This window comes from Artemia sp. Qi Xiang Cuo, chromosome 2 (genome assembly GCF_049724085.1).
Source record: "Artemia sp. Qi Xiang Cuo chromosome 2, ASM4972408v1, whole genome shotgun sequence".
Classification (NCBI taxonomy): domain Eukaryota; kingdom Metazoa; phylum Arthropoda; class Branchiopoda; order Anostraca; family Artemiidae; genus Artemia; species Artemia sp. Qi Xiang Cuo.
Genome location: NC_142795.1, coordinates 82,333,258 through 82,358,993, shown reverse-complemented (window position 1 = coordinate 82,358,993; position 25,736 = coordinate 82,333,258). Strand labels below are relative to the sequence as shown.

General features: G+C 35.3%; 1 protein-coding gene across 2 annotated transcripts in view; it reads right to left on the bottom strand.

The window, feature by feature from the left end:
- The window catches only part of LOC148955692 (protein regulator of cytokinesis 1-like), a 50,629-nt gene extending 25,649 nt beyond the window's left edge, over positions 1-24,980 (bottom strand). Inside the window, exons 1-5 of one of the 2 annotated variants that reach the window (XM_089108307.1) lie at positions 24,916-24,980; positions 16,084-16,216; positions 11,728-11,826; positions 9,761-9,898; positions 1,794-2,069 (exon numbers count right to left, since the gene is read on the bottom strand). In XM_089108307.1, coding sequence (XP_088964433.1) covers positions 1,794-2,069; positions 9,761-9,898; positions 11,728-11,826; positions 16,084-16,216; positions 24,916-24,962 — 693 coding nt within the window. In that variant the 5' untranslated portion in view covers positions 24,963-24,980. Of the gene's footprint in view, positions 1-1,793; positions 2,070-9,760; positions 9,899-11,727; positions 11,827-16,083; positions 16,217-18,699; positions 18,720-24,915 lie in introns of those variants that run through there. The other variant, XM_089108308.1, reaches the window with a different exon arrangement.
- Positions 24,981-25,736: the final 756 nt, after the last annotated feature.

Sequence of the window (25,736 nt, the reverse complement as noted above, 5' to 3'; positions counted from 1 at the left end):
GATTGAAAAAGGATTTAATGAAGATATAAAAAAAAAAATTATTTTTCAAAATTTATGCAGATACCTTTTCATTATTTCTTTGAGAGAAGAAAAAAATGAGAAGGAATTTTTCAAAACCCAGGGGCAATTACCCCTCTCCTCCCAATTGGAAAGCATGGGATTGTTTGAAAATTTCAGAAGCTAATCAAGCGTCACATCAAATCATTGAGTAACTATTCCATAGACAGAGGGAGATTCCTTAAAATGATGGTTTTTGTTTAAAGCCATTACTGCCTCATGTTATATCGTCTATTGTCTTATTTTTATATTTAAAAAAGCATTAGCTTTTAGTATAATTTTAAATCAAGGTGTATTCTAACTTATTTGAAATGAATATCAATCAATGGGCTTGAGTTGAATTCAGTTGTTTTCAAGAACCAGAACTTATAAAGTCTGTACGAGAATTAAAAAACAAACCACTTTTGCATAAAAGTTTAACTACGTATTTAGAAAAATCAGAATTTAACAAAACGAAATAAATAAAGAAAGAAGACAATCAAGAGAAGACAAATAAAGAAATTGTTTCTAGAAATCCTTACAAACACTAAATGTCACTTTTCGGATCGCATAAAACAAAATAACTGGAACAAATATTATAAAAACGAAACAAAAACTGAACAGCTAAAAAGATGAGAAACATTGATAAAACCCTCGACTTATTTGCAAGAGGTCATGGATTTAAATTCTGATTTTCTTGTACGAGACTTAGACTCGAGGCCTCGTGCTTCGTAGTTTAGGCTCAGAGTATTACGCTATGTCACTTGTCGGATCACATAAGACGGAATAACCAGACAGAGAGAAAAAAATAAAAGAAAAAAGGAAAAAAGACAAATAATCCTAAGGTTAATTTGAATACTTTTTTTTATCCGCACATAATACAAGAGTGAAAAGAAGTCGTTTTTCTGGACTAGTAAAAAAAAAAAAAAAAAAAAAAAAAAAAAAAAAAAAAAAAAAAAAAAAAAAAAATACATTTTGATAATGCTGTTATGAACGAATAATTATATTTTATAAATAATTATGAGTAGTAAAAAACTATTTACCTCTCATACTCAATAGTTTAATGTGTCCCTGGAATTTCGGTAATTTCGGCAAGTCAGTTCAACTTTACACAATGGTGGGAGGCGAATTGGTATTTTCCTTTCTAGGCCATTGAGTCTATCCAGCTAGTATCCTACTATGGACACTTTAGACACATGAAATTTAAAAAATTTCAAGGTCTTAAAAAAAGTGCCAAAAATCTCTAGATAGAAACAAAGGCAACGGTTTTATCCAAAGTCATACTTTGGAAGTAAATTTATAAAATAATTATCACGATCATTTGTGACCTAAATTAATTCCTTAAGTTCCTGACTTTGAAGCCAATGTGCATTTTTGATTTCAGATCTAATTCTTGATGTTAAATATTTTATTTTTTGGATAATTAAAAGTATTGTACATTTTTTGTACAAATAATAAAACGTTAATCTTATCACTGAACGGACGCAAGCCATACCGTTCACAAGAGCGTCAATTTTCAATTGTTTGTTACTCACCTCCACCTTATGTATGGTGTCTATTGAGCCATACCGTTCACAAGAGCGTCAATTTTCAATTATTTGTGACTCACCTCCACCTTATGCATGGTGTCTATTGAGCCATACCCTTCACAAGAGCGTTAACTTTCAATTATTTGTGCCTCACCTCCACCTTATGCATGGTGTCTATTGAGCCATACCGTTCACAAAAGCGTCAATTTTCAATTATTTGTGACTCACCTCCACCTTATGCATGGTGTCTATTGAGAGCGGGAAAGAAGGAATTTCTTCACTAACTACGAGCTTTTCAAATTCAATGGTTGGTTGAGTATTCAGAACATCCATGAAAATCTTGATGTCCCGTCGTTTCTCTTGAAAATTTTCCGTCCTCTTCACAAGTTCGACTCGGAGATATTCGATGCGACTTTTTAGGCTGGCTATATCTTCAGCAGAGGGTATTGTGCTGAGTGACATCAGGATTGAAGCTTCACCAAGCTTCGTAGCCAGATCTTCTTCCTGTCAACGAAAAACAACACGATAAGCAACTACTAATGGTCTGTTGTTAATTGTCAAGCCAAAAAATTATAAATTTTTCTCTTATCAATTGAATTTCTAAAACAAGATTCTGTAAAATTTCTGACAAATTATTAAACCAATTTTTTGTTGTTCAAAGAAGAAGATTCAATAAAATTTTGACTGAATAACATTCTGAAAAACTATCTAAGCGATTTTTTTCTAAGAAGATTTGAGATTGGCATGTGACTGCTTTCAATGCAGATTCACCATGAGTCTTTTATCGAGGTTAAAATAGCTCTGGCCTCTACTCACATAAGGTTTATCTTTAGCCTTTTAAAATATACAAACAGGTCAAAATAACACATTACTTTTGTCACCAAAGTAACTCTGAAAATGGACATGTTGTTAATTAAAATATTTAAAATACTCAATAGAAAAAGAAGTAAATCATTGATAGCTTGCACAAATAAATTTCCTCTATTTATAATAAATATTATTATATTATATACATATAATACTATATAATTATGTATTATAATAAATTTCCTCTGTAATAAATATTTAAAACCTTGTGAAAGATGAACGAAATAGGACATATATCTTGGACGATTACAGAAAAGGCAAGAATGCTACAATTCTGAACCTAACATTTTATTTCCCTCCAGAACTCGAACCTCTTTTTTCCTTTCATTACTCCTCTTCATGGTCCCACATAACATCCACTTAGTATAGATTTCTAGTACAAGAACTCGAACTTCAAAATTTTCTAGAAACTGCTTTAAACCATTCTTTCTTTTTTAAAAGCAAAACTAAACAGAAAAAGAGAGACGAGGGAGAGAGAGTAAAAGAGAAAAAGAAGGAGACAAAATTTTGAATGGCTTTAAAGTAGAAAATAATTTTAACCTAAATTTGACACAACGAAAGAAATCGCAAAAAGAGAGAAACGAGGACTAATAACAGCCAGTGAAAAGCGGAAGAAAAATTATGCAAATATTTCGGTAAAGCATTTTTAAAGGCTAATCGCTTACCAAGTAGGGTATGATGTTTACAAACAAAACCATGTGCACTGTGAAAAAGTTCAGATTGAAAATTTCCTCAATTTGTGAGACATAGACATTTTTCCTATATTCTGTGATTTTTCCCATATTGCATAGACCTAGAGTGTTCATTAAATTGTGATTTCCCTCAAATTATAAATCTGATTGCTGTGTTTCAAGACTATTCTTTTCAATTCCCTAAGGAATTGAATTATTTGTCGATTATCACAAAAGCGTTGCTATACCACAATTTAAGAAATTATTTTCGGGCGGAACCGAGAAGCATTTCACGGGCAGTCCGAAAGTGAAAAAGAACAGGAATGCTTCTTAGATCCCCTCCCAAGTCATCAACTTCTGTGAAGCATGCTAGTATCCGTAAAAACCAAACAGATGAAAAAGAAAAAACAATCCAAGCTACTAAAAACGAAAATTTTCAGATAGTATCTCAACGTGCACCACCAAGAAAAAGATCAAGATGTTCACCAAACACACAGCCAAACATTGAAGAAAACAACAAAAACAGATTCTATCTCAGTTTTGATAAGGAAAACTAATGGAGAGCCGTTTAAACAAGAAGAGATCCTAGATTTAAGGAAATTAATATTTTCGGCTGCAAAAGCTAATTTTGATGTATGTCTTCTTAGATCAGGTATGGCTGAAATTTATTTTCAAAATGAAAATCGGGCAAACATTTTGATTCAAAATTCTAACACGTTATCTTTTGCAGGTACCACAGTCGAATGTAAAATTGTAATAAAAAAGGCCCTCCACAAATATGTGGTATATGGACTTGACCTGAATCTTTCTAATGAAGAAATTCAGCTTGAGCTACTAGATGCATCAGGATGGCTAGTAGAACCAGCAACTGTGACTAGACTTCGACAAAAGAAGGATGGTGATCTAGTGGACAGTAAATACGTCCTGATAAGCAGCCAAAATGAGACAAAAGTTGGATTGTATATGTACGGCCAAAAAGTTTGGTGCAAACAGTACAAACCGTTCCAGTGCACTATTTGTCTGATGCACGGCCATACCAAAAATAACTGCAAGCAAACGACTCCTGCATGTCCACAATTTGGAGGAACGGGTCACAAGCGAAATGCTTGCACAGCACGAGAACCATACTGCAAGAATTGTAAAACATATGGGCACTCTTCCCTGCAAAAGCAAATTTGTCCTTCGTATCAGAAAAGAGCAGTTATAGTAAGGTTGTCAGACCAAATGAGACTTCCGTACTCTGTGGTAGCAGCAAGAATTCCCAATTCAGAATTAGCTCAAAGACTGACAACAACACCAGGTCACTCCAAACCGAACCCCCCGAAAGAGAGTGTGAGTCAACTTCACAATAGAGATCTGGAAAGCAGCAAAGGTGCTCACCAAAAACAGCAAATATATGGCATTACACCTCTACCATCAACAAAGCAAACACAAAGAAAAGACACACAATCTTCTTAGCACAGACCACAGGCAGCCTCAGATTCAAGCGAGTTGGAAAAAATTGCAACTTATTTAACAGTTAGCCATCTGATTCAATCCAGTGGAGAAGCGCAGCAAGTGAAGGCAATTATGACTAGTAAAGCTATCACTACGATTTTTGGCCCAACTATTTGGGCTTCTGCAACCGCTTAATTACAGCTCCTGAAAAGTGCAATAGCCATCCCCATTTCGTCCCAAAAAAGTGAAAACAAAGAGGCTGATGGAAAAGATTTGGTAAGCCTAAAGAAAGTTAGCAAAGGAAAAAAACCACCTCGTACCCAAACTAGTCGAAATCAGCAAGCAGATGGAGAAAGGGAAGACGATCTCCTCTCCTTTGCAAGCGACAGTGAAACAATTGATATGGCAAACCTAGATGGAAATGATGAACCTTAATACACTGAAAATTCTCCAATGGAATGTGATTTCCTTATACTCGACTAAGCTTCTAGATTTAACAAATTGGCTAAGCAAAAATAATGCCGACATTGTATGTCTGCGAGAGACAAATCTACATGAGATAAAAAAGATTAGCATTCCTGGTTTCAAAATATATAGAAAAGATAGGTCTTCCGACCCCAAGGGTGGAGGTGTTGCTGTACTTGTCAAAAATAATCTATCTCACTCTGCAGTGCCAATTAAATCATATAATCACGATGTAGATGTGGTTGGGGTCATTCTTCACCTAAAAAATGGTGATCGCCTGAAAATATGTTCATTTTATAATCCCAATGGAAGAAATCCGATTTTTGATGTATTACGCGAACAGCTAACCGGGCAAAAAACAATTTTGTGTGATGATTTTAACCACACAATGTGGTGATTTTTTTTTACATCTTCCCACAGTCCCCTGTGGGAAGATGCAAATCAGTCAAACACTGCAGGAAAGTGTATTGAAAAAGTAATTCTAGAGGTCCCAGATGCTTTAGTCCTTAAACCGTTCGATCTAAACACCTATATATAAGGAACGGAAGCTTTTCAACAATTGACCTACAGATAGGACCAGCATATCTACTTCCATATGTAACAATCCACAACGTACAACACCTACAGACAGACCATTCTTCTATTCTGAACACAATAAATGATGCGAGCTGTGAAACTGGGCTACCTACCTCTAGATTTAATTATAAGAAAGCTGATTAGCAAAGGTTTAAACGCATTTTAAGTAATACAAATTATGAAGCGATTCTTCAAGCTCCGGAGGTTGACCAAAAGCCCAAATTTTAACACGTTCTAAAACGCTGCTTAGAATCCATTCCAAGATCTTCCAACCAGCCTACACTACTCCAACTAAAAAAGACAAAGAAAGTATAGTGGAATGATGATTGTAAAAAGGCCGTCGATGAAAAACGCAAACTTAGAAACAGTTAGAAACAGTTTCAAAAATTTCCTAGCACAGAGAATCTTATACATCTTCGTAGAGCAGAAACTAAAGTAAAAAAAGTAGTCCTAAATGCAAAGAGAACAACATGGAAGAATTTTTCAAATAAACTAGACATGAGTAGCCCACTGTCAAATGTCCATAGCTTCATCAATCGATTCGCGGGAAAAATCCAAAAGATGGTGTGATACTGACATTGCAGCATAACAGCATTCTCCTTACCAGTAACCAACAAAAAGCGGAGGCCTTTTCCAAATATTTCGAACATCTAGCCCCCACTACATTTTCTTATCCCACACTGTATGTCTGCAAACTTCACAACAAAGCACCTGCTATGAAGGAACTTATAGGACCATTTAGATAACAAGAACTTCTCGATGCTCTGGAGGAAGTGACTGCGGACTCAGTATCTGGAGAGGATGAAATAAGTTACTTGATGCTGACCACTTCAGAGCCGAGTTTTAGAAAAGCTCTAATCGATGTATACAACAAATCCTGGAAGCAAAGTACTTTTCCCAAAATTTTGAAGAAGTCAATAATTACTCCTGTGAATAAACCGAACAAACCACCAGAAAGGCTATCTTCTTACAGGTCTGTATCACTCTTACCCGTCCTTGGAAAAATTATGGAAAAGTTGATGAAGAAAAGGCTTGAATGGGTTTTGCGAATATAATGGCCTCTTTCCGCAACAGCAGTGTAGTTTTAGGAAATGCTTCAACACAATTGATTGTATACTCATGCTGGAGGAGGCTATAAAAAATAATAAAAGTCAAAAGAAGGTCCTCGTAGCAGCATTTGTTGACTTCCAATCTGCTTTTGACAAAACATTAGAGAAGAAGCTACGTCAGATTTTATAAACAATGGACTTCCCAGACAAATTCATCTATTTCATCTCTGATTTCCTTAATAATGGAACATTCAAAGTGAAGGACGAATTAGTTAGATTCTCCAAAGCATTTGGAATGAGCGTATCAGCCCAAAAAACAAAAGCGATGATGCTCAATAACAAAAACATTTCCACTCCAATGGCTCAAATAATTATTGGAGGAGAGAGACTTGATTTAGTCAAAGAATGCAGATTACTGGGATTGAAAATAGACCATCGATGGACTTGGAATAAACAAGTAGAAGTGATGAAAGAGGTCTGCCTGAAAAGGATTGCAATCCTAAAAAGACTTGCCTCTACAAAATGGGGAAACTCACCAACTGTATTGGGAACTTTTTACAAACAATATATAAGGCAAAAAGTGGAGTATGGGATAGTTGCTTATGGCTATAACAATAAAAAAACATGTCGAAATTGGAAACAATCCAGAACATGGCACTCCGACTGGCTCTTGGCTTGTACCCACACACTTCTAGTGATCGTACCAGGAAACAAGCAGGAGTTGTCCCTATAAGCGAGATTATAGCCAAAGCCACTGTTAAATATTATACCGGGATTCAAGCCTATGGGAAGCGGCACTCCATTTTCACTTTTTGTCATGGGAGCACTAGACAGTAGAATCAAATCAGAAACGCCTCATGACAAGCTTTTTTAGCACTCTGTCCAAACTGGCCATTAGATAAAACTCAGGTTGATTCTTTTAAGTTTCCTCCTCATGGTACCACCAAACAAATGTCAGTCTTAGTCCTGTACTAGACAGAAAGCAGAATAACCCACTCAACCAAATATGGCTGTATTTCTCAGAAAAAGGGGTACAGAATTGAAATATCAGTTGAAAATTCATACTGATGGATCCCTTGTAGGGAATAGATCTTCTGCATCAGCAAAAATCCCGCACACCTCTCAGTCCATTCAAAAGCCTCTCCCACTGAACTCCTCAGTTTTGACGGCTGAACTGGCAGCAAAAGTTGAATCACTAAAGGCGGTAAAAAATATACCTTCCCACTTTAGCAAAGAAGCAATCTTTTTGAATTCTCATACTGCTCTTGAAGTAATGAAAACCTTAACCTGGCATTCAAAGGACACTAATTGCAGGAGATAAGCAGAACAGCTTGATTCTCTATCTAAGATTGACATAGCAGTGGCTTTCCAGCATATTCTTAGCCATGTAGGCATCCACTATAACGAAAAAGTGGATATTCTCGCCGCGGAGACTGCAAAGTCTATTAACCTACAGCTTGTTCAAAATTATTCAATCGCACTAAGAGATGCAATTAGAAACCGCTATCCTTATAGAAAGCCTCCTCCTGCTTTGGCTCCAATTTTCAAAGAGCCTCAAATAAATCGGGCGCACTTTAAAATTAAAAGCTTAGCAGTAAGTAGTTCAGATGGAAGCAGTATAGTGACCCAAATTGTAGACTCTGCAAACTGACTGAAGAAACTTTGCAACACCTTCTTTTTGAATGCGTTGCAAGTACTCCTGGAATTTATAAACTGCATACCCTATCCCAAAATTTTAAACTTCCACTAGATATTAACCTGATTGTGGATGCTCCCTTGCCAGCTTCCATCAAAAAGAGGTTTTATATAGAGGCAATTGGTGTGTTAATGAATTTAGAGGTTCTTTAAGTGAGTAACTTCTTCCGAAGTATCGTAAATTTAAAGAAGAGGGGTCGACAAACAGAAGAAGGGAAGGGTCCTGTCGAAAGAGCCGTAGAGGTACCTGCCGAGTTTACTCTTAATTTGTGGAGAAATGGTAGCAGGACCCTACGCTTCCCTTGTTTGGCAGTTATGAAAAAGCCAATTTAGTTTGTTCTCCCCCCCCATTGGAAGAACATAAATTTAATGCCGTGGAGGAGAATCCACCAACTTGGAAGCCAGAAAGACACCAAATGATGGATTCCAAGTGATTTCTAACGAAGAAGAAGAAGTGCAGTTAGAAGCCAAAAGGAGTCCGTTTAGGATTCCAGGTGCTTTTTTTAAGAAGAAGAAGGGTATTATCAGAGATTCTATTAGGTTGCGAAATATAATGTTGTGGATAGATATAAAAACGATCAGAATTAATAATTTCATTATAAATGGGGCTTAGAAAAGTTCCTCCTGGGTCTCTACAGAGGGCAACATTTAGGTGAATGTGCTTCTTTATTTCAACTGCCTCCCTGAACACTTGCATGAGACCTTTAACGGGGGCAATAATAGAGCTATTATCAAACAAAATGATAAGGGTTGTTCTAAACGTGTTGAGCCATTGCGGAGTCAAAAGTGTCAGGCCTTTGGCGTAGCCCCATGGCTTTTTCGATTGAGAACATGTGTTACAATAGCCCCCCAATTGCTGTTGGGTTCTCCCAACATAGAAATAGCCACAAGAACAGAATTCTATAAGCACCACTACCCAGAATGAGGCTGGCTTTATCTTTGCCGCTGTTGAAAAAGCTCTGTATTGTATTTGAATTTTTAAAAGTGACAATAAAGTTATATTTTTTTTAGGATTCTTCTCAGTTTTTCACTCAATATATAGAGCAGAACCGTGAAAGGTTTCTTATCACCCACCAAGGAAATGATATCTGTTGGGAGTTGTGGAGTCGATGCATTCTTTTCTGCCTTTTTTCTATTACCCTTTCATCATTGCTTGGAAAGGGTCCTATTTTAGTTTCAGTGTTTGTTTTGAGCTTTGGTTTTTTCTCTTTTCCAAAGTCTTTAAAAAATATTCTTTCTGGAAGCACCTAAGGGGGGTCTTTGCTTGAAAACTAACCAAGATGAAAATCTTTCTGGTAGCAGCAAGAGAGCTTGTGATCGCTGAGGAATCAAAAAAGTATTTTTGGTAGCACTGAAGTGGGTAAAGCTCTGCTTGAGAATCCCCCGTCCAACCCAACATTTTAAAAATGCAAAAATAATTAAATCGAAAACTTACCTGTTCTTTGTCACGCCTGACAGCATTCATAATTTTGTTTTTCTCTTCAGACACTTCCCTGTGTTTGTCTCTGAAGAATTTTTCCACTGCCAATATACTCCAGGATTCTTCGGATGTTTCAACCTCCCTCCCCAGCTCCTACAATATAATTCTTTTTTACAATCATGATTTAGAACAAAAGAGAACTGGAGACTATTATAAAACTGAAAAAAAGTCCCTAAGAAACTGAAGGGAAAGGGATTCGAAGTCTAGAAGGTTCAAGGAGTATGAAAGACCGAGAAGAGAATGAGCCATATTAATATCTCATGATTACCTTTTCTTCTTCTTCTTCTTTGAATAGACGTCTTTGGGACTCAATAAAAATAGACTTACTATAAGTACATAACAATTAAAAAAACAAAACTTGCAACAGCATAAGGCCCGAGCTGCCACCCATAGTGAGCAAACTTAGAATGAAGCCACAAAAGTGGCCTTTTCCGTAACTAAAAAGTCACCTTTTTTGTGAGTAATAATTATGTATCGGTATATAATTACATATCATATTTGTATGGTATTATAGATCTGTCGTTTTTTTTTCGACAGCTGCACTTTTTTTTCTGAAGATCTGTATGCTACCATTTTCTGGTGAAAAAAAAGATCAATTTAATAGTTCTCTTTTTTCTTCTTATTTTCGTTGAAGGCGTAATTTGGGCTTATTGGCATCTAAGTTTATTTTTTTTAAAAGAAGAGACATATGGAGGGAAATTGAGACTTCAAAATGTGCAAGATAAAGAGAGAAAGAAACGCCATGGGTGGCATTAATTACGAACTGTTAATTACTAAGTCATTTTTACTATATAATTTTTTCTTTTAAATAGAAATCGAATTAATGAGCTGTGTCTTCAAATGAGGGCAAACAAGGGCTATTCTTCAAACAAAATCATACAATTAGTCTTGTACTTAATATATTACTTAAAATAAATAAAACAAAGTGTAAAGAAATAATAGTGTAAAGTGTAAAGTTTAAATGTGCCTATGAGCTTAACTAAATGCGTATTTGAAATCAGTCGTATCTAGATTCAGCCCATTCCAAAATGCAATTTCTGGATATTTGACCACTCCTAATTTCCTTATTTTGTTACCTTTAACTTAAAACTCTTTCCAAATGCATAGGTATTAGAGATAGTTCCAAACTGAGTGTGCATATGAAAATATCCAATTACCAAGGATACGAATATAAAACGCATTTTTTGTCCTCCATTGGCCACAATGAAGAAAGACCTCGAGCTTTTGGGAGGTTTCAGGGAGTACATACGCAATTAGGATAAATTGTGGTTGGAAATCATCCGCCCCCAAACAGAAGACCGAAGTCAGTGGCAGAATATGGTCCATTCTATCCTCGGTGCCGAGTTGGGCTGAACAGCATGTGCCTCGCAACAAGTACCAGTAGTTAGTACCTCTATTTAGTTAGTAGTTAGTACTAATAGAAATTAGTACCTCATATTTCTTGAAAACCACGATTTTCAAAAAATTTTCTTCTGGTTTTTTCAAATTATAAAACTTTTAGGGCAGCACCAAACTTTTGCCAGCGTTGTCACATTGAATCGTAAAAAAAAAGCGAAACTGATCAGCTGAATTTGACAATATTTTTTGTCTTTACAAAAAAAAAAAAAAAAAATCAAGCATTAACAATAGGTTGACTCTGAAAGAAAACTACAGCTTCAAAGAAACCTACCCTTCCTTAAATTGTTCATTTTTTTCAACTTGATGCCCACTACTACCAGGAACAGCATGAACATATATCAGGGTCGTTTCTAGGGTTGGTGGTGCCCGGAGTAAAATTAACTATTCCCCCCCCCCATTTCCCGGCTCAAACAAACTGAAGTTGCTTGATCAAGAGGCAACAATGCCTCTCATAAGGCCTAACAATGCTTCTCATAAGAACACCAGACTACCCATAACATAAAAATAAAAAGTGAAAAACTTACTTTACAAACTTCCCTGTACTGTTTAGCCTTCTTTTCAATCTTCTTTATGATGCTTTCTTTATAAACTTCCTCCTCTTTGACCATTTCCTGAAGCATATTCTAAGGAAAATAAGGTAATTGAGACTGGCAAATATACTAGAAATTAAACAGTACATTGAGTACAACATAAGATCGCCCACAAGGGAAAACTCCCAATAGAAGAACAAACACAAGTATAAAGTGAGTAATGCTATATGGCAAAAAAAAAAAGGAAAAAAAAAAATTATTCCTCTATCAGTCGCGTAATTTCATCAAAATCCTAGAGGAAGCAAAATTGGAACCAATTTTCTTAAATCAAGGGAAAATGACGATGAAAACTAAAAAATTAACCATAGAATACCATAAAGGTTAAGATATCTTAAAGAAAACTGACCCATTTCTGTTGACGCTTGAATTATGCATACTTATCCTAGTTATGGCAAGATTTTTGAAGAAACTAAATTTTGGCTGGGGGTTGGGGGGTACTTTATCATTTTTTGGTATTTTACATTATTTCCTCATAAAGTTATTTGTAAGGAAATACAAATCGAATAACAGCAAAATTGTCTTCCCTAGTTTTGAAAAATACATTCCCCCATACATTTTTGTGGATTGACACCCTTGTAAGAAGGGAGATACCATTTGCAACTACTTAGTATTCCCAATTCTGACAACTATTCTTGAGCTCGTTGTTCTCAAACCTATTATAATTCCTAGGCTAATTATTAGCAAATCATTTATTAACTAATAATATTAAACTATTGTAAAGTTTGAATAAATTTCTGGCAGGAAAACTTGCAATACGTAGATTTAAAGATTAGCATTTTATTTGCAACACATTTGGAATAGTTAGGGTTATGACACAAAAACAGTCAATATTAATTATATCTTTCTACTTGCAATTTTTATAAAACTAAAATTAGTAGCTTGGAAATAATAATTAGAAAGCGATTGTCAAGATTTGAAATAAAGAGCAAGGAACGTTTAATAGTAAGAGGTTTATATTATGACTAACCAGAATTTCTCATGATTATTTTGTATTGACATATTATACATGACATATTGTCTGATATTAGACAACATGACATTACATATTAGATATATGCATGTCATTAGACATGACATGGAATATTGAATAGTGGTTCTGTCAATGAAATAATTTTATTCTACTAAGCTATGATTCCATGTAAGAACAAAGACATTCAGTCTTAGCCGAAATTTTGTGAAGAGATGAAGCTCAGGCTATGTTAATTTTGGTTTTTAATTCGTCTTTATTTATTATCGAGAATCTTGATCGTGAGCTAGATTTTACAATGGTTTCTTGGTTTTAGAGTTTGCTTATAATTTATTACTTCCTTAGCCAAAGTGTTTAACTTTGTTTTATTTTAATCATCAATTTTATTTTTGTAGGTATGATTTCAATAAAAAGTTTTTCAGTCAAATAAAATATTTTAGATTTATGCTGGTTTACATGCGTACTGATTTCAGAAAACCAGATTTTTTTGTCAATGGCTAAAAAAGAAAAGCATACATGGGCTTAGCACGAATTTTCCCTTGCAGCCTACTGGCCAAGAAGGAGAAAGGGAACAAAATTACCATCATAATCCAAAACCAAGTTTTACAGCAATCACTTTGAGGGTTTTTGGATGCTGGGTACTATCCACCAACCCCAAATATGCAGATTGGATCATTGTTTCATTAGTGCTCTCATAAGCTTTCAAAAAGCCAACAAAAATGTACTTGCTTAGATTTGTGGAGAAATCCCAGAAATTAGAATCTTTTGCTGTATCCACATTTTCTCTGAATACGTTTTCAGAAAACTTAAAAAAAAAAAAAAAAAAAAATTTGAGCTCAAATATGAAATCACCTTAAATAACAAATGTTCCAAATGCAATAGAGTTTTTCTGTTCCTGGCAAACAAGAAAAAAGACAAAACATTTTATCACCACCCAACAAAATTTAAAAAAAGAAACATTATGCAAAATTTCTAAGAAAATATGCAAATAGAAAACAGCTGTAGGCTCGATTGATGTCCCTCGCAATATTCACATTTTCTAAAAAAATTCAAAAGTAAAAACTATTTTTGCTTGGCTTTGGAATCACCTTAAATGACAGATGTTCCAAATACAATGGAATATTTTCTTTCCTGGTAAACAAGAAACAAGACAAAACATTTTATCCCCACACTACAAAATTTGAAAAAAAAACGCCATACAAAACTTCATAGAAAAAAGGTAAATTGAAACAACTGGAGGCTTGGTTGACATCCCATTGCAATATTCACATTTTCTTTGGATGCATTTTCTAAAAAATTTCAAAAGTAAAAAACAATTTGTGCTTGGCTTTGAAATCACCTTAAATGACAGATGTTCCAAATACAATAGCATCGTTTATTTTCTGGTAAACAAGAAACAAGACAAAAAATTTTTTGCCACACTACAAAATTTGAAAAAAAAAAAACACAATGTGAATTCTTTAGAGAAGATGCAAATAGAAAACAACTTTCAACTTTTATGCATTTACTTATCTATAAAACATCTAGAAACATATCAATAGGTCCATTCTTTTGCACTAAGATCTAACATCTAAGATCTTACATCTTTCTGCAAAGATTTGCGTTCTTTTAACTCATCTTTGTTCTAAGGTCTTACAGCTCACTGATGTTAGCAAAAAGTGTGACAGACCCCATCTTTCTACCAAATAGAACAATGATGAGAGAACTTTGATGATAAATTCATCATTGTTCTTACATCGCTGATTAGAGCAGAATGATGAAAGACGTTTGCATAAGAACGCTACAAGATATAGGATCTTAGTGCTAATATTTCTCTTTTAAGAGTTCTTTGTCAAAAGATGTAATATTTTAGCACAAAGCTGAGGAAAGGAACGGCCCTAATATTGAAAGATGGGCTTATTGAGCTCTAATGGACAGATTTAAGAACAGAAATGGCAACTGGGGTGGATGAAGCCTTTGCCAAGCAATTGGTTTGATACTGAAATTTTCAAGCATGCAAATTTGATGCAAAATATGACAGATCACATTGACACAAAAAGGAAACATAAAAAGTGCTAATGGCTTTGGATCAGGCACGTAAATAAAGCAAGAAGAGCTGGGTCATACTTCTTCCCCCAAAAGTTCAATATTTGTAGGGGTTTTCCAAACAATGTTCTTGCTTTTCAAGTATTTGTTTACTGCTTTGCTTTCTCAAAATACTAATTGCACAGGTTCTGCCACAAATCCTTTATCAAGTAGCTGATTTTATTGATGTTATTAATCATGGAGGTGACCACACAAAGTTTAATTGTATTAGAACAGCTCAAGAAACACTATTAACAGGGAGGGTCATATCCAGAATTTTGTTTCAGGGGGGAGTTACAAAAAATTTTAAGAAACACATAAGAAATTTGTTTATATTAATTTTTTACGTTTTTACGAGTCGGACAAACATTTCAGGGAGTGGGGGAGGGTTCAAAATCCTTAACCTCTCCCTGGATAAGGCCTTGATAATAGGTAATTAAAGCTATGGAATAGGAACTTATTTCAACTATGGACGAGATTCAATTAGCCATGTTCCACTGTGATGTAATAAGAAGAACTTCATTTAAGTTATTTGTAATATGTAGTCAATTTTCCATAAAAGTTGTGCAATACATAGACAGTCTTTAATTTTGCTAAATTTTCTTTTCCCTGGGACACCTACTTTTTCTGTACATATTAAAAGTATCAGCTAGATTAAGGCAAAAGGAGATATTAAATGGCAACTCCTTCTACTTCTCCTTCTTTGAAATTATTTGCCTTTCTATTTTTACACGTCAATTGTAGGCTTATTTACAAGAAAGGAGGGGGGACTCATTAAAAAAATGAATCATTTACAAATCACAGAAATGTGTATAGTTGGTAGACATAGTTATTTCTGTAAGGCTTACACTCACAAAAGCTGGTTTTCATAAATGTATCTAGGCAGATTATCAGCAAAAATCTGCAATAAAGTAGATTCCCTGCGAGATTATTTACCCCCCCCCATTCCCTAAAAAATGAAGAAAACAGTGACCTAAAAACATTTTTTTATATTCCCAACACTCAATAAAACTAAGGGGGTACTGGGACACCTGTCACTAAACTATACACTATAGTGCATGAAAATCTGTAAAGGAACTTATCACTAAAATAGAGCCGTTGCATTTATACATTGCAAAAAAAAAAAAAAAAAAAAAAAATCTGGACAGTTAATTTAAAGCAAACGAAGTTCCACAAAAGGTAAAGAGAGAACAGCAGAAAGTACCAAAAACATTTCGTATTAAATAATTCTCTAAAAGAAATCACTAAATTTATTTTACCTGTAAATGAGTCAAGACTGTCTTGTTACGCAGTGAAATGTTTTCTTCGTCCATCCCCAACTGGTCCCATATTTTTTTAAGGGTACCAAAGCTGTCATCAATTATTTTATATGCCTTGCCTTCTAGTGACAGGCTGAAAGAAAATAAATGAAAGCATGAAATATAAAAAAATCTCACAACTAACAGTATTTTCCATTAGAAGCAAAAGAAATTCTTGAAATTTATCATCCAATAATGTCTTCTTGTGCTTCAAGATCAACATTTTAAAAATGGCAAGAGGACTGGGAATATACCATTAAAAGCCCCCCCCCCCAATCAATTTACCCTGGCAAATTCTATCCAGATATACTAAATAGTTATTAGATGATATGATTCAAACATTTGAAAGCAATTAGAGATTCATGGTAAAAAGGATTACTTATAAACATTACACTGAATCTGTATCCCCCCTCTTCTTCAATGTTTCAGAAGCCACAATTCATAAATTTACATTTGTTTGTTGTCTAATATCTTATACAGCTCTACCCCTGGAGCTCTACCAGAAGCAAGCTAATACCATGCTGCCAAATAATTTTTTAAGCTGTGTGGAACACACAGCTTATGGAACACCCTTAGTCAGAATATAGTCATTGTCTCTAGTGCTGAAGTCTTTCAAATTAACGGCTAATAGAGATTGGTGCAGCAAACCATCACTGTCCATTTGGGATGCACCCAACAACCTGAGTCCCCATCATCAGTGCCCAGTATCTACAGGATTGGTCCTTATTGCTGGCAAGTGTGAATGAAGTTGATGAGGGTAACTTTAGCATATCCTCAGGTTGTGAATAAAACAACTACACAAAAATAAGTTAACACTCAAGATAAGGGGCTTTTGTCTATCTTGGAAATAGTTGATGAAGGCGTATAAAACTCCCAGAAATGAATCCAAAGCCTCAATGATCCCCATGAAACATACATAGAAGCACCTAACTCCACCCCTTCTTGTCCAAAGGACACTAACCTTTGGTGACCTTTTACAATTTTTGTATTATATAAATAAAAGTCAAAACCTTCAGAAATGTATCTGCAATTCAAATCAGACGGAGAGTTTTTAGCCTGATATCTTTGCTCTACCCTGATTTATAAGATTTTGACTTTATTTCTTAAGTTTAGCTTTTTTTTTAAATTCCAGCTGAAATAATGGGAATTGTATTTTAAAAACTAAAGCCAATGAAAAAGGAAATGAAAACTAAGACAAAATATTTTTTGTCAAAATTTGGATTGTCTAAGCAATCTAAACCCTAAAAATAAGGAAAAGGTAAAGATGTTACTGCTACTACTATTAACAACTCATTGCAGCACCAATCCACCTGGGGCCAACACAGCTACATATGCTCTTTCTGTATCAAAATCTGTTCAAAGTTTCCCTCTTAACACACTCTGTGAAAGTACCAGTTTCCCTTAAATCTTTCCTTATAATCTTCTTCTATTCCATCTGGGAATGACCTGCTGTTTGTTTGCCCCTAGATGGTTGGCTGACAATGACAATCTGTCATTCTTCATCTGCAGAATGTGCCCTAGCCATCTAAACTTTTTCCTCATTATAGCACCTGAAAGCAGGATTGAGCTGCATTTTTGAACAGATTGCTGTTTGAAATATAGTTGGTCAGATGGGCACCCAGAACAACCCATGAACCAATTTTCTCTGGAAAACATATAACAAATCCTTCTCCATCTTTTGGAGCACCTTTTTCTTCTAAACTATACATGATCACTGTCATCAATGAAGCTTCCAATATTCTAATCTAGATTTGACGACTTATCTTCACATTCTTCAATTTTTTTTTTTAACCTTGGGTATTCTACTTTTAATATATTACTGCCCCTAACATCTTTACCAATAATAATACCTAGATAAGTGAAGCTGTCCACTTAATTGATCTTCATATTACCCAAGATTAGACTACCTCTTCACTTTCACTTACTTCTAGTCTTAGCAACTTAATCCTCTTAATATTAATTTTAAAACTTATTCTTGTACCCTGAACTCTCAAAACCTCCCAAAAATCCATTCTTTTGTTAAAACTTTCATCTAAGATGCTTAAATCATTTGCATAAACTAAGTCCAGGGATTTTCTACTTCCCATTCAACTCCAAGCTCTCCCATAGTCTATGTAGAGCTACTTAAGACAAAGTCCATCAAAATGATCCATATAAATGGGAAAAGAATACAGCCTGGGTTGACTCCTGATTCTAAACAAAATCAGCTACTAACTTCACTCCCTACCTTATCTGTGTCAATGTGATTCTTGTAAACAGCACTAACCAATTTAATATCTATATCTGGTTGCCCATAAATCCACAAAACTAAGGACTAAATGGATCTGATAACTCAGGGACTTCTGAATTACAATCTTACAGATGGGAACTTGGCCAATGGATCCCCTACCCTTCCCAAAATCACACAATTCCTCTCTTTAATTGAAGTTTCATGGAATTTTTAGGTACTCCCCCCTTTTAAAAATCATATTCATGATCTTCAGTAATTTATCCCTAACTTCACAAAGGGGGATGCCCCTCCAATGTTTTGGTCACTTGGTAAAAAAAATAAGCTGGTAGAATTGTGGAGCAAAGCACCATGCTTTTTCCAATGCCACTAAAATTCTTTCTTTGGTTAATTAAAGACCACTAAAATACTGACATGTCATCTACAGAAAAGGCAAACTTGGTTGCCTCCTGCCATGAGTTTACAGATGGTGCCACAATTTTCCATTTGGTTAAATAAAGAGCATTAAAATAGTGACATGATATGTACTGAAATCTGAATCTCAGTTGGTAAATGCAGTGGTTTTAGATATTATATTCAAAATTTTCTAATTATTGATAAAAAAACAAAACAGTTGGTACAATGACCAGCCATTTGGTCCCATCCCTTGCCCCCCCCCCAAACATTTTAGCTAGTAACAACCCTTCATCTGACTGCATTTTGACATCTTCAGTAACTTTATTCATTGTCTCCACTTCAAAACTCCTTAGTCCATGTTTTAATGCTTTCTCCACTATCCTACATCCCTCTTCTTTTTCATAAGCTATTGCTCCAATATTTTTTGCAGGAGCCCCACCTCCTCTCAACTAAACTTGAATTATTTTCACTAGTATTCCTAGCATTCTAGCTTTGAATTAACCCTAGACATCAATAACAGTGTTCCTATACACCCTAGTTTCTGGTATTAATCCTGCTGGTCTCTGGTTCACAACAACATAATCAAAAAGATTAGCATTTCTACCATCATAGGAATACCATATTAACTTGTGGACCATTTTACATCCCACTTACTGTATTGTTTATTACTACATTATTATACCTGTAGAAGTCTATAACTGCTACTAATTTCTTTCCTACAACAAATTTACCCAGGCTCGGATACCATCTATCTCTATTTCTACCAACTTAGGGATTAAAATCCCAAATTTCCACCAGGGATCCTGTCTTTTTGCTCTTCTGGCAATAAGTAAAATTCATCTGAGTCACTACTATCTTCATCTGTCAATTCTATAGGGGCATATATGATATTCGGACTAGTCTGACTGATATTCTGGATTGTTTTGCGGTAAAATGAGCAACTAATATCCTTTTATTAATAACTTCTTAACCTGAACAAGACTTAGCACCTTCCTTACTCAGCATAATACCTATTCCCTGCCTATGTGACCCATCCATCTTGCCTGAGTAAATAATTTGTGTATCACCTAATTTTATATGTAGAGAAAAAAACATAGTATGATCATTTCCCATCTCAATCATTAGACACAATCAAACCAGGATGCTGCTCCTCCAGAGAACATATAAATGAAGAGAAACACAAGCAACATTATACCTTTTCATGGGTAGGCATGTGTGTGAAATTGGTATTGACAGCCTGTAGAACAAGAAAAGAAATAAGGTGAATCAAGCATCTACAGGATAAGGAAGAACGCAATACATTGAAGAGATAAAAAAGAAAAAGGAAAATAACTGGTCTGGCTGTAATAATGCAAAAGGTAAGGATAACATTGGTTGGAGAATGGAAAGAAAAAGAAAGAATTAATTTATAAGGATAATCAAGGTTGAAATAAGTTTTATTTGAACAATATTATAATGTGATGACATTTGATGCTTTACATTGATATTTCAGTTACATAGATCAGCTTTTTTCTAAAGGGGAAATAGTGTGGTTAGCATGAATGCAGACTCACAGCTAAATTGAATTTAGTCACTTCCTTTTTCACATATGTTTCCTGCTATTGATAAGTTTTATACCAAACTTGCATGTAAGCCAAAACTGGAAAGATAATACAAAGAATTGAGAGGATTAACCTAATGGGTCATAAAAAAATACTTTCTGATGGGATTTTTTATGTATGGTAATTTGCAAGTGCATGGTAACATATTTACAATAATAAGCATTACTTTATCATCTTCTTAAAATACAATTCTTTTGATGTCTATCAATTTTCTGAAAACACTAAGAACTTCCAAACAAACAGTCCTTAATAGATACTTGACATTTTCTTGGGTAGAGCTATTCCACCAGTTATTAGAAAAAAACAAAAACAACGGTCCTACATCAAATTTTAAAGGACATTTTTATGCCCCCCCCCCAAAGGAAAAATTCAAGGGAATATTTTTCCTTACCAAGAAGAAATAAAATTTGACACTCCATGGTACAATATTACTATCTAAAACCACAGATTATTATGAAACCAAATAGATAATATGTGCTAAAACTATTAGGTGACTTTTTGTGGTAAAACATTATGTGGCAAATTTCAAATAGTCTTGCCACTTCATGGATTTCTCTCCAACTATTTATAAAATTCCAGCTATTTCCCTGTTGCAGCATTAATCAGAAGTTAGCACTGAAAATGTCTGTATTTGCTAAAATTTAATAGAAACCCATGTTTTAGAAATCTTGGATCTGCCACTCAGTCAAGTCATAAGTTATACCTATAAGATGGGGCAGTTGCAAACCACTTTGCCAGCTTACCCCCTTTGTTTCTTCTTATGCAGTCATAAATAATACAGGTTCACACCATTTTACAAAGTTGATCAAGGAACTGAGAAATATACAATGGATTGCTTAAACAAATGAAATGGGAGGAGCTATTATTTGCACCAAGAGGGTAGGTGACAGATGTTTTTAGGATGATCATATTGTCTATATTTCTCTACAGCATTCCTACCCATGGGATACGAGTTTCTCAAACTTCTAATAAATTCAGTTAAAAATATCTAAATTTGTCAGTGAAAATACCAACATAATAGTTGTTTTTTCTTCTTTAGCTTTGTAACATTCAAAGTAGGAATTCACATGATTTAAATCATTGAAATTGCTATGGGCTCAGGAAAAACAAGTTCCAAATACCAGTGAAGGATGGAGAGTAACACATGATTACATGTCTAGCCTACACAGGCTGCCTTAGAACTGCTCAGAAAGAAGTCTCTAGGATCTCTAGAATGAATGAAGCCTTTGTGTGACCCTAGGCCCAACTTGGTCATAATCTGGTTTTCTATACTTGGCAATGCCTTCTATCAACAAGAATCAAAATTCTGCATAAGCAATATTAAATCTATTACCACCAACTCATAATATATTCATGCCTAGGACTAACTATGGAGCGGTAGCCAATAATAGATAAATAAGAAGAGGTTTTGATCAGGATACCACCAGATGGCTAATTTGACAGTATATATATATATATATATATATATATATATATATATATATATATATATATATATATATATATATATATATATACAAATCTTTAAATTAGTCAAACGGCCAACCAGTATTTTAAGCTTAGGAGTCGAGCTGGACATAAGGAAACATATTAAGAAAACAATTAGTACTCCATGATATGCAGAATAATCCTAGTTAACACATTTTGCAGGGGCCTTTATCTTCACTTTTTTCCTTGTTTTCTCAGTTTTTTAAGAAATTCATGAATTTCTTAGAACCTATATATTGGCAGAATATATATCCCCACTCCCCTAATGTGCAAATATATACCTAGAACTACATCCTTGATCTAAATACAACATCCATTTGCATCACAAATGAACTTTACTCCCATATTAGCCATATGGTAGATGTCTGTTTTAATCTCATCAAAACAAACAAAACCAAAAAGAACCTCTTGAAGGTCACCTAGCAGTGGTGTTTACAGTCATTGTACTGGTTAGGTAAACTTTTGAAAGGTTCCTTCTAATGCCAAACAAGCAGAATTTCTCTCTTGGGGATAGTGAAGTAGGCCTAGGAAGGAAAGATAAAAGCCTAGTTTAGCTACTTTTGGCTATCTTGGAATGGGGTTAGGTTGTGAAAAATGAAGTGGCATACTTTATAAGCTTTGGCTATATAGAATTTTACCATCAAATCTCTTTCTAACATCATTTTTTATACTATCCTAAAAAGGGCTTATCCTAGATTTTCCTCTCAATCACTCAGACTATCTGAGTCAACTAGTTGGAAAAGTAAAGTTTTGCTGGGACAACTTTTGGTAACTATCTACCAAATCGTATTACTCAGTTAGGAATAAAGTGAATACACCATTCAATGCCTTTTTTATGATGATTACAAATATAATAATCATTTCTATTGGAAATGAATTTCAGCCCCCCCTATATAGGTAATACCTAACCTAACCTAACCCTGAATTGACATATATAGGGGGGGGGCTGAAAATCATTTCCGATAGAAATGCTTATTATATTTGTAATAAGAATAAAAAAGGCATCAAATGGTGTATTAACTATAGTCCTAACTCAATAAAATTATTTGGTAGATATTTACCCAACTTTTATTGTCAACTAGTTGGCAAATATGGATTTCTCCTAGGCTATTTTCCAATTAGCCTAGATGACTAGGCCTATAATGTTTTAATTATAAGGAGATTGGATGGTACCATTCTATGGAAGCTTATAAAGTTTTTTTTTTTCAATAGTCAAAGGGTGGAGTCCCATCATAACTGCTTAAGGATAGCCTATTTGCAAGATGTGGTTTCTGTTGTTTGACTGTGGAAGTAGGCTAGGCTAAAACCACTTTAGGGTAATCTTTTTGTTTTCATAACCTAAACCCTTTCCAAGAGAGCAAAAAGTAGCTAGATTGGAATTTTCATAAACAAGCGTATCATTAACCATCTTGAGGCCAACTCACTTATCAGCAGTAGTCAGCATGGTTTTTGCTCAAAGAGATCGGTGGACACAAACCTTCTTGAGTCATATAGTCTTGTAACTGACCTACTAGAGAGAGGATTACCTGTGGATATTATATTGTTAGACCTAGCCAAAGCATTTGACAAGGTTTGTCACCGATACCTCATTCACAGGCTACTTACTCTATCTGTTAGTCCACAAGTGGTCAGTTGGACAGAGGACTTTCTGAGGGACAGAACACAGCAAGTGAAAGTGATAACTGGACCAAACAGCCATGTCCTTTCTGACGAAATCAAAGTCACTAGTGGGGTTCCCCAGGGCAGCGTCCTGGGCCCCACCCTGTTTAACATCTACATAAATGAGCTACCCCTCATCACCAGCAACAAAACCACCCTACATGCGGATGATTTGAAACTCATAGGTCCTGCCAACACCTCTTCTTCCATCCAATCCCTCCAAACTGATCTCAACCACATGTGCTCCTGGGTTAAAAGATGGCTGCTGGAATTCAACGCAGAAAAATGCAAGGTCATACACTTCGGACACAAAAACCCCAAACATCAGTACCTCATGACCCAAAATTCTGGAAGTCACCACACAATTGAGCCTGTCCGGGAGGAGAGTGACCTTGGCGTCATTGTTGACTCCCAGTTGAAATTCAGCTCCCACTCACAGAAAATCTCAGCCAAAGCTAGTAGAGCCCTAGGCATCATCAAACACAGCATCACCAGTAGGAGTAAACATGTAATCACCAAACTCTACAAAGGATTAGTAAGACCTACACTGGAGGTGGGGATGATACTGGCCACCCCTCGATTCAAAAAGGACAAGGCAGTTCTTGAGCAAATCCAACAAAGGGCCACTAAGATGATTGTCGGCATGGAAAACAAGACATACAGTGAACGGCTGAAGGAACTCAACCTCGCCTCCTTAGTATACAGACGGAAACGTGGAGACATGATCCAGGCGCACAAACTCCTCTCAACCAATCGAGAAAATGAGATCCTGGAGATCAACACCTCCCACAAAACACGAGGACACCTTAGACGAATCCGCAAACATCACGCTACAACTGGAGCAAGATGCAATTTCTTCTCGAATCGGATTGAGAACCTCTGGAATAACCTCAAGGAGGACACTGTGGCTGCTGAATCAACAGATGCTTTCAAACGCCATCTGGATGCTGAGTGGAAAGATACACCATGGAAGTTTCACTGGGAAGCACCAGAATCTTCCACCAGAACTTAACCAACTACAACAGTCATCATAAGGAGTGATTCAACAGGATCGAAAGTCCTTATTTCACTCCAAGCTGTGATTTAAGGTAATTTAAGGTAATTTTACCAAGGGTTAGGCCTAACATAGAAGCTTGGCAATGCCTTCCCAGAGCATGTTTTTTGCCCTGGATTTATCACTGAAAGTTTCATTTTCCTAACCTAACCCCTTTCCAACATAGCAAAAAGTAACTAAACCAGAATTTACTAAATTAGGCTTTAACCTAGATCAACTAGCCTAAGGCTTATAAACTAGGCTAGCCTTAGCCCTGAAGAGGATGGTTAGGCTAGCTAATATTTCTAACTTCAAGAATTGTAATAAATGGAAATATAATGATTAGTTGTAGACAATTGTAAGTTCATATTTAGTTCACATGAACTTACCTGTCATTTGTTTCGGACATATCATTTCTTTCTACCCTACCACTCATTTTAAATGAAAATGGCCGTTAAATTCAAATTCAAATAAACACCTGAACTACCATCTATGCATTTAACCCTCTGTTCACACATAGCATGGATATGCGGAAACCGCTGCGGATCGCCTTTTGCCTAGGAACATGACGCATGAGTTGACAAAATATAACGCATGTGGCTAAATCGCTTGCAGATGATGGAAGAAAAGAACATAGTGGCAGTTGGAAGGCTGATTTTAGCTTTTAAATTTCATAAAACAATATATGACAAAAGGCATCCTAAGCATAATTTTTGTCATTTAATTCAGAAGGCTTGGGAGGAGATTTGAAGAAAGACGAATTTGCCAGATAGGATGTAGTGAACTGTATAATGGCATATTTTAAAAGCAAGCCATCCACCAAATTAAGGCCAAAGCACAGAATCTACTGAAAGGAATGGGGGAGATATCTTTTTTACCATTCTGTGTTCCCACCATTTTTTTTTTCAAATGCTACAGCTGATTTGGTATTTTTGCTCTAATAGCCCAGCCTAGGCTATGTAGATCTGGAATATGAACTGTACCTAGGCCACAGTCTTAAGAAAGATGTATTACCCTGCGTCAGGGATTAAAAAACAGTGAATTAAATGACTCGGAAGCAGAAAAGGTGCCCAACTGCATCGATCCTGATAAATTTGAAATATAGGACCATATTACGATAACTAGAAAATGCACATTTTGAATTAAGCAAGATCTGATGTAATACCACTGCGGCGATGCGGAATAAGCACCGCAATACGTTTTCCATTAT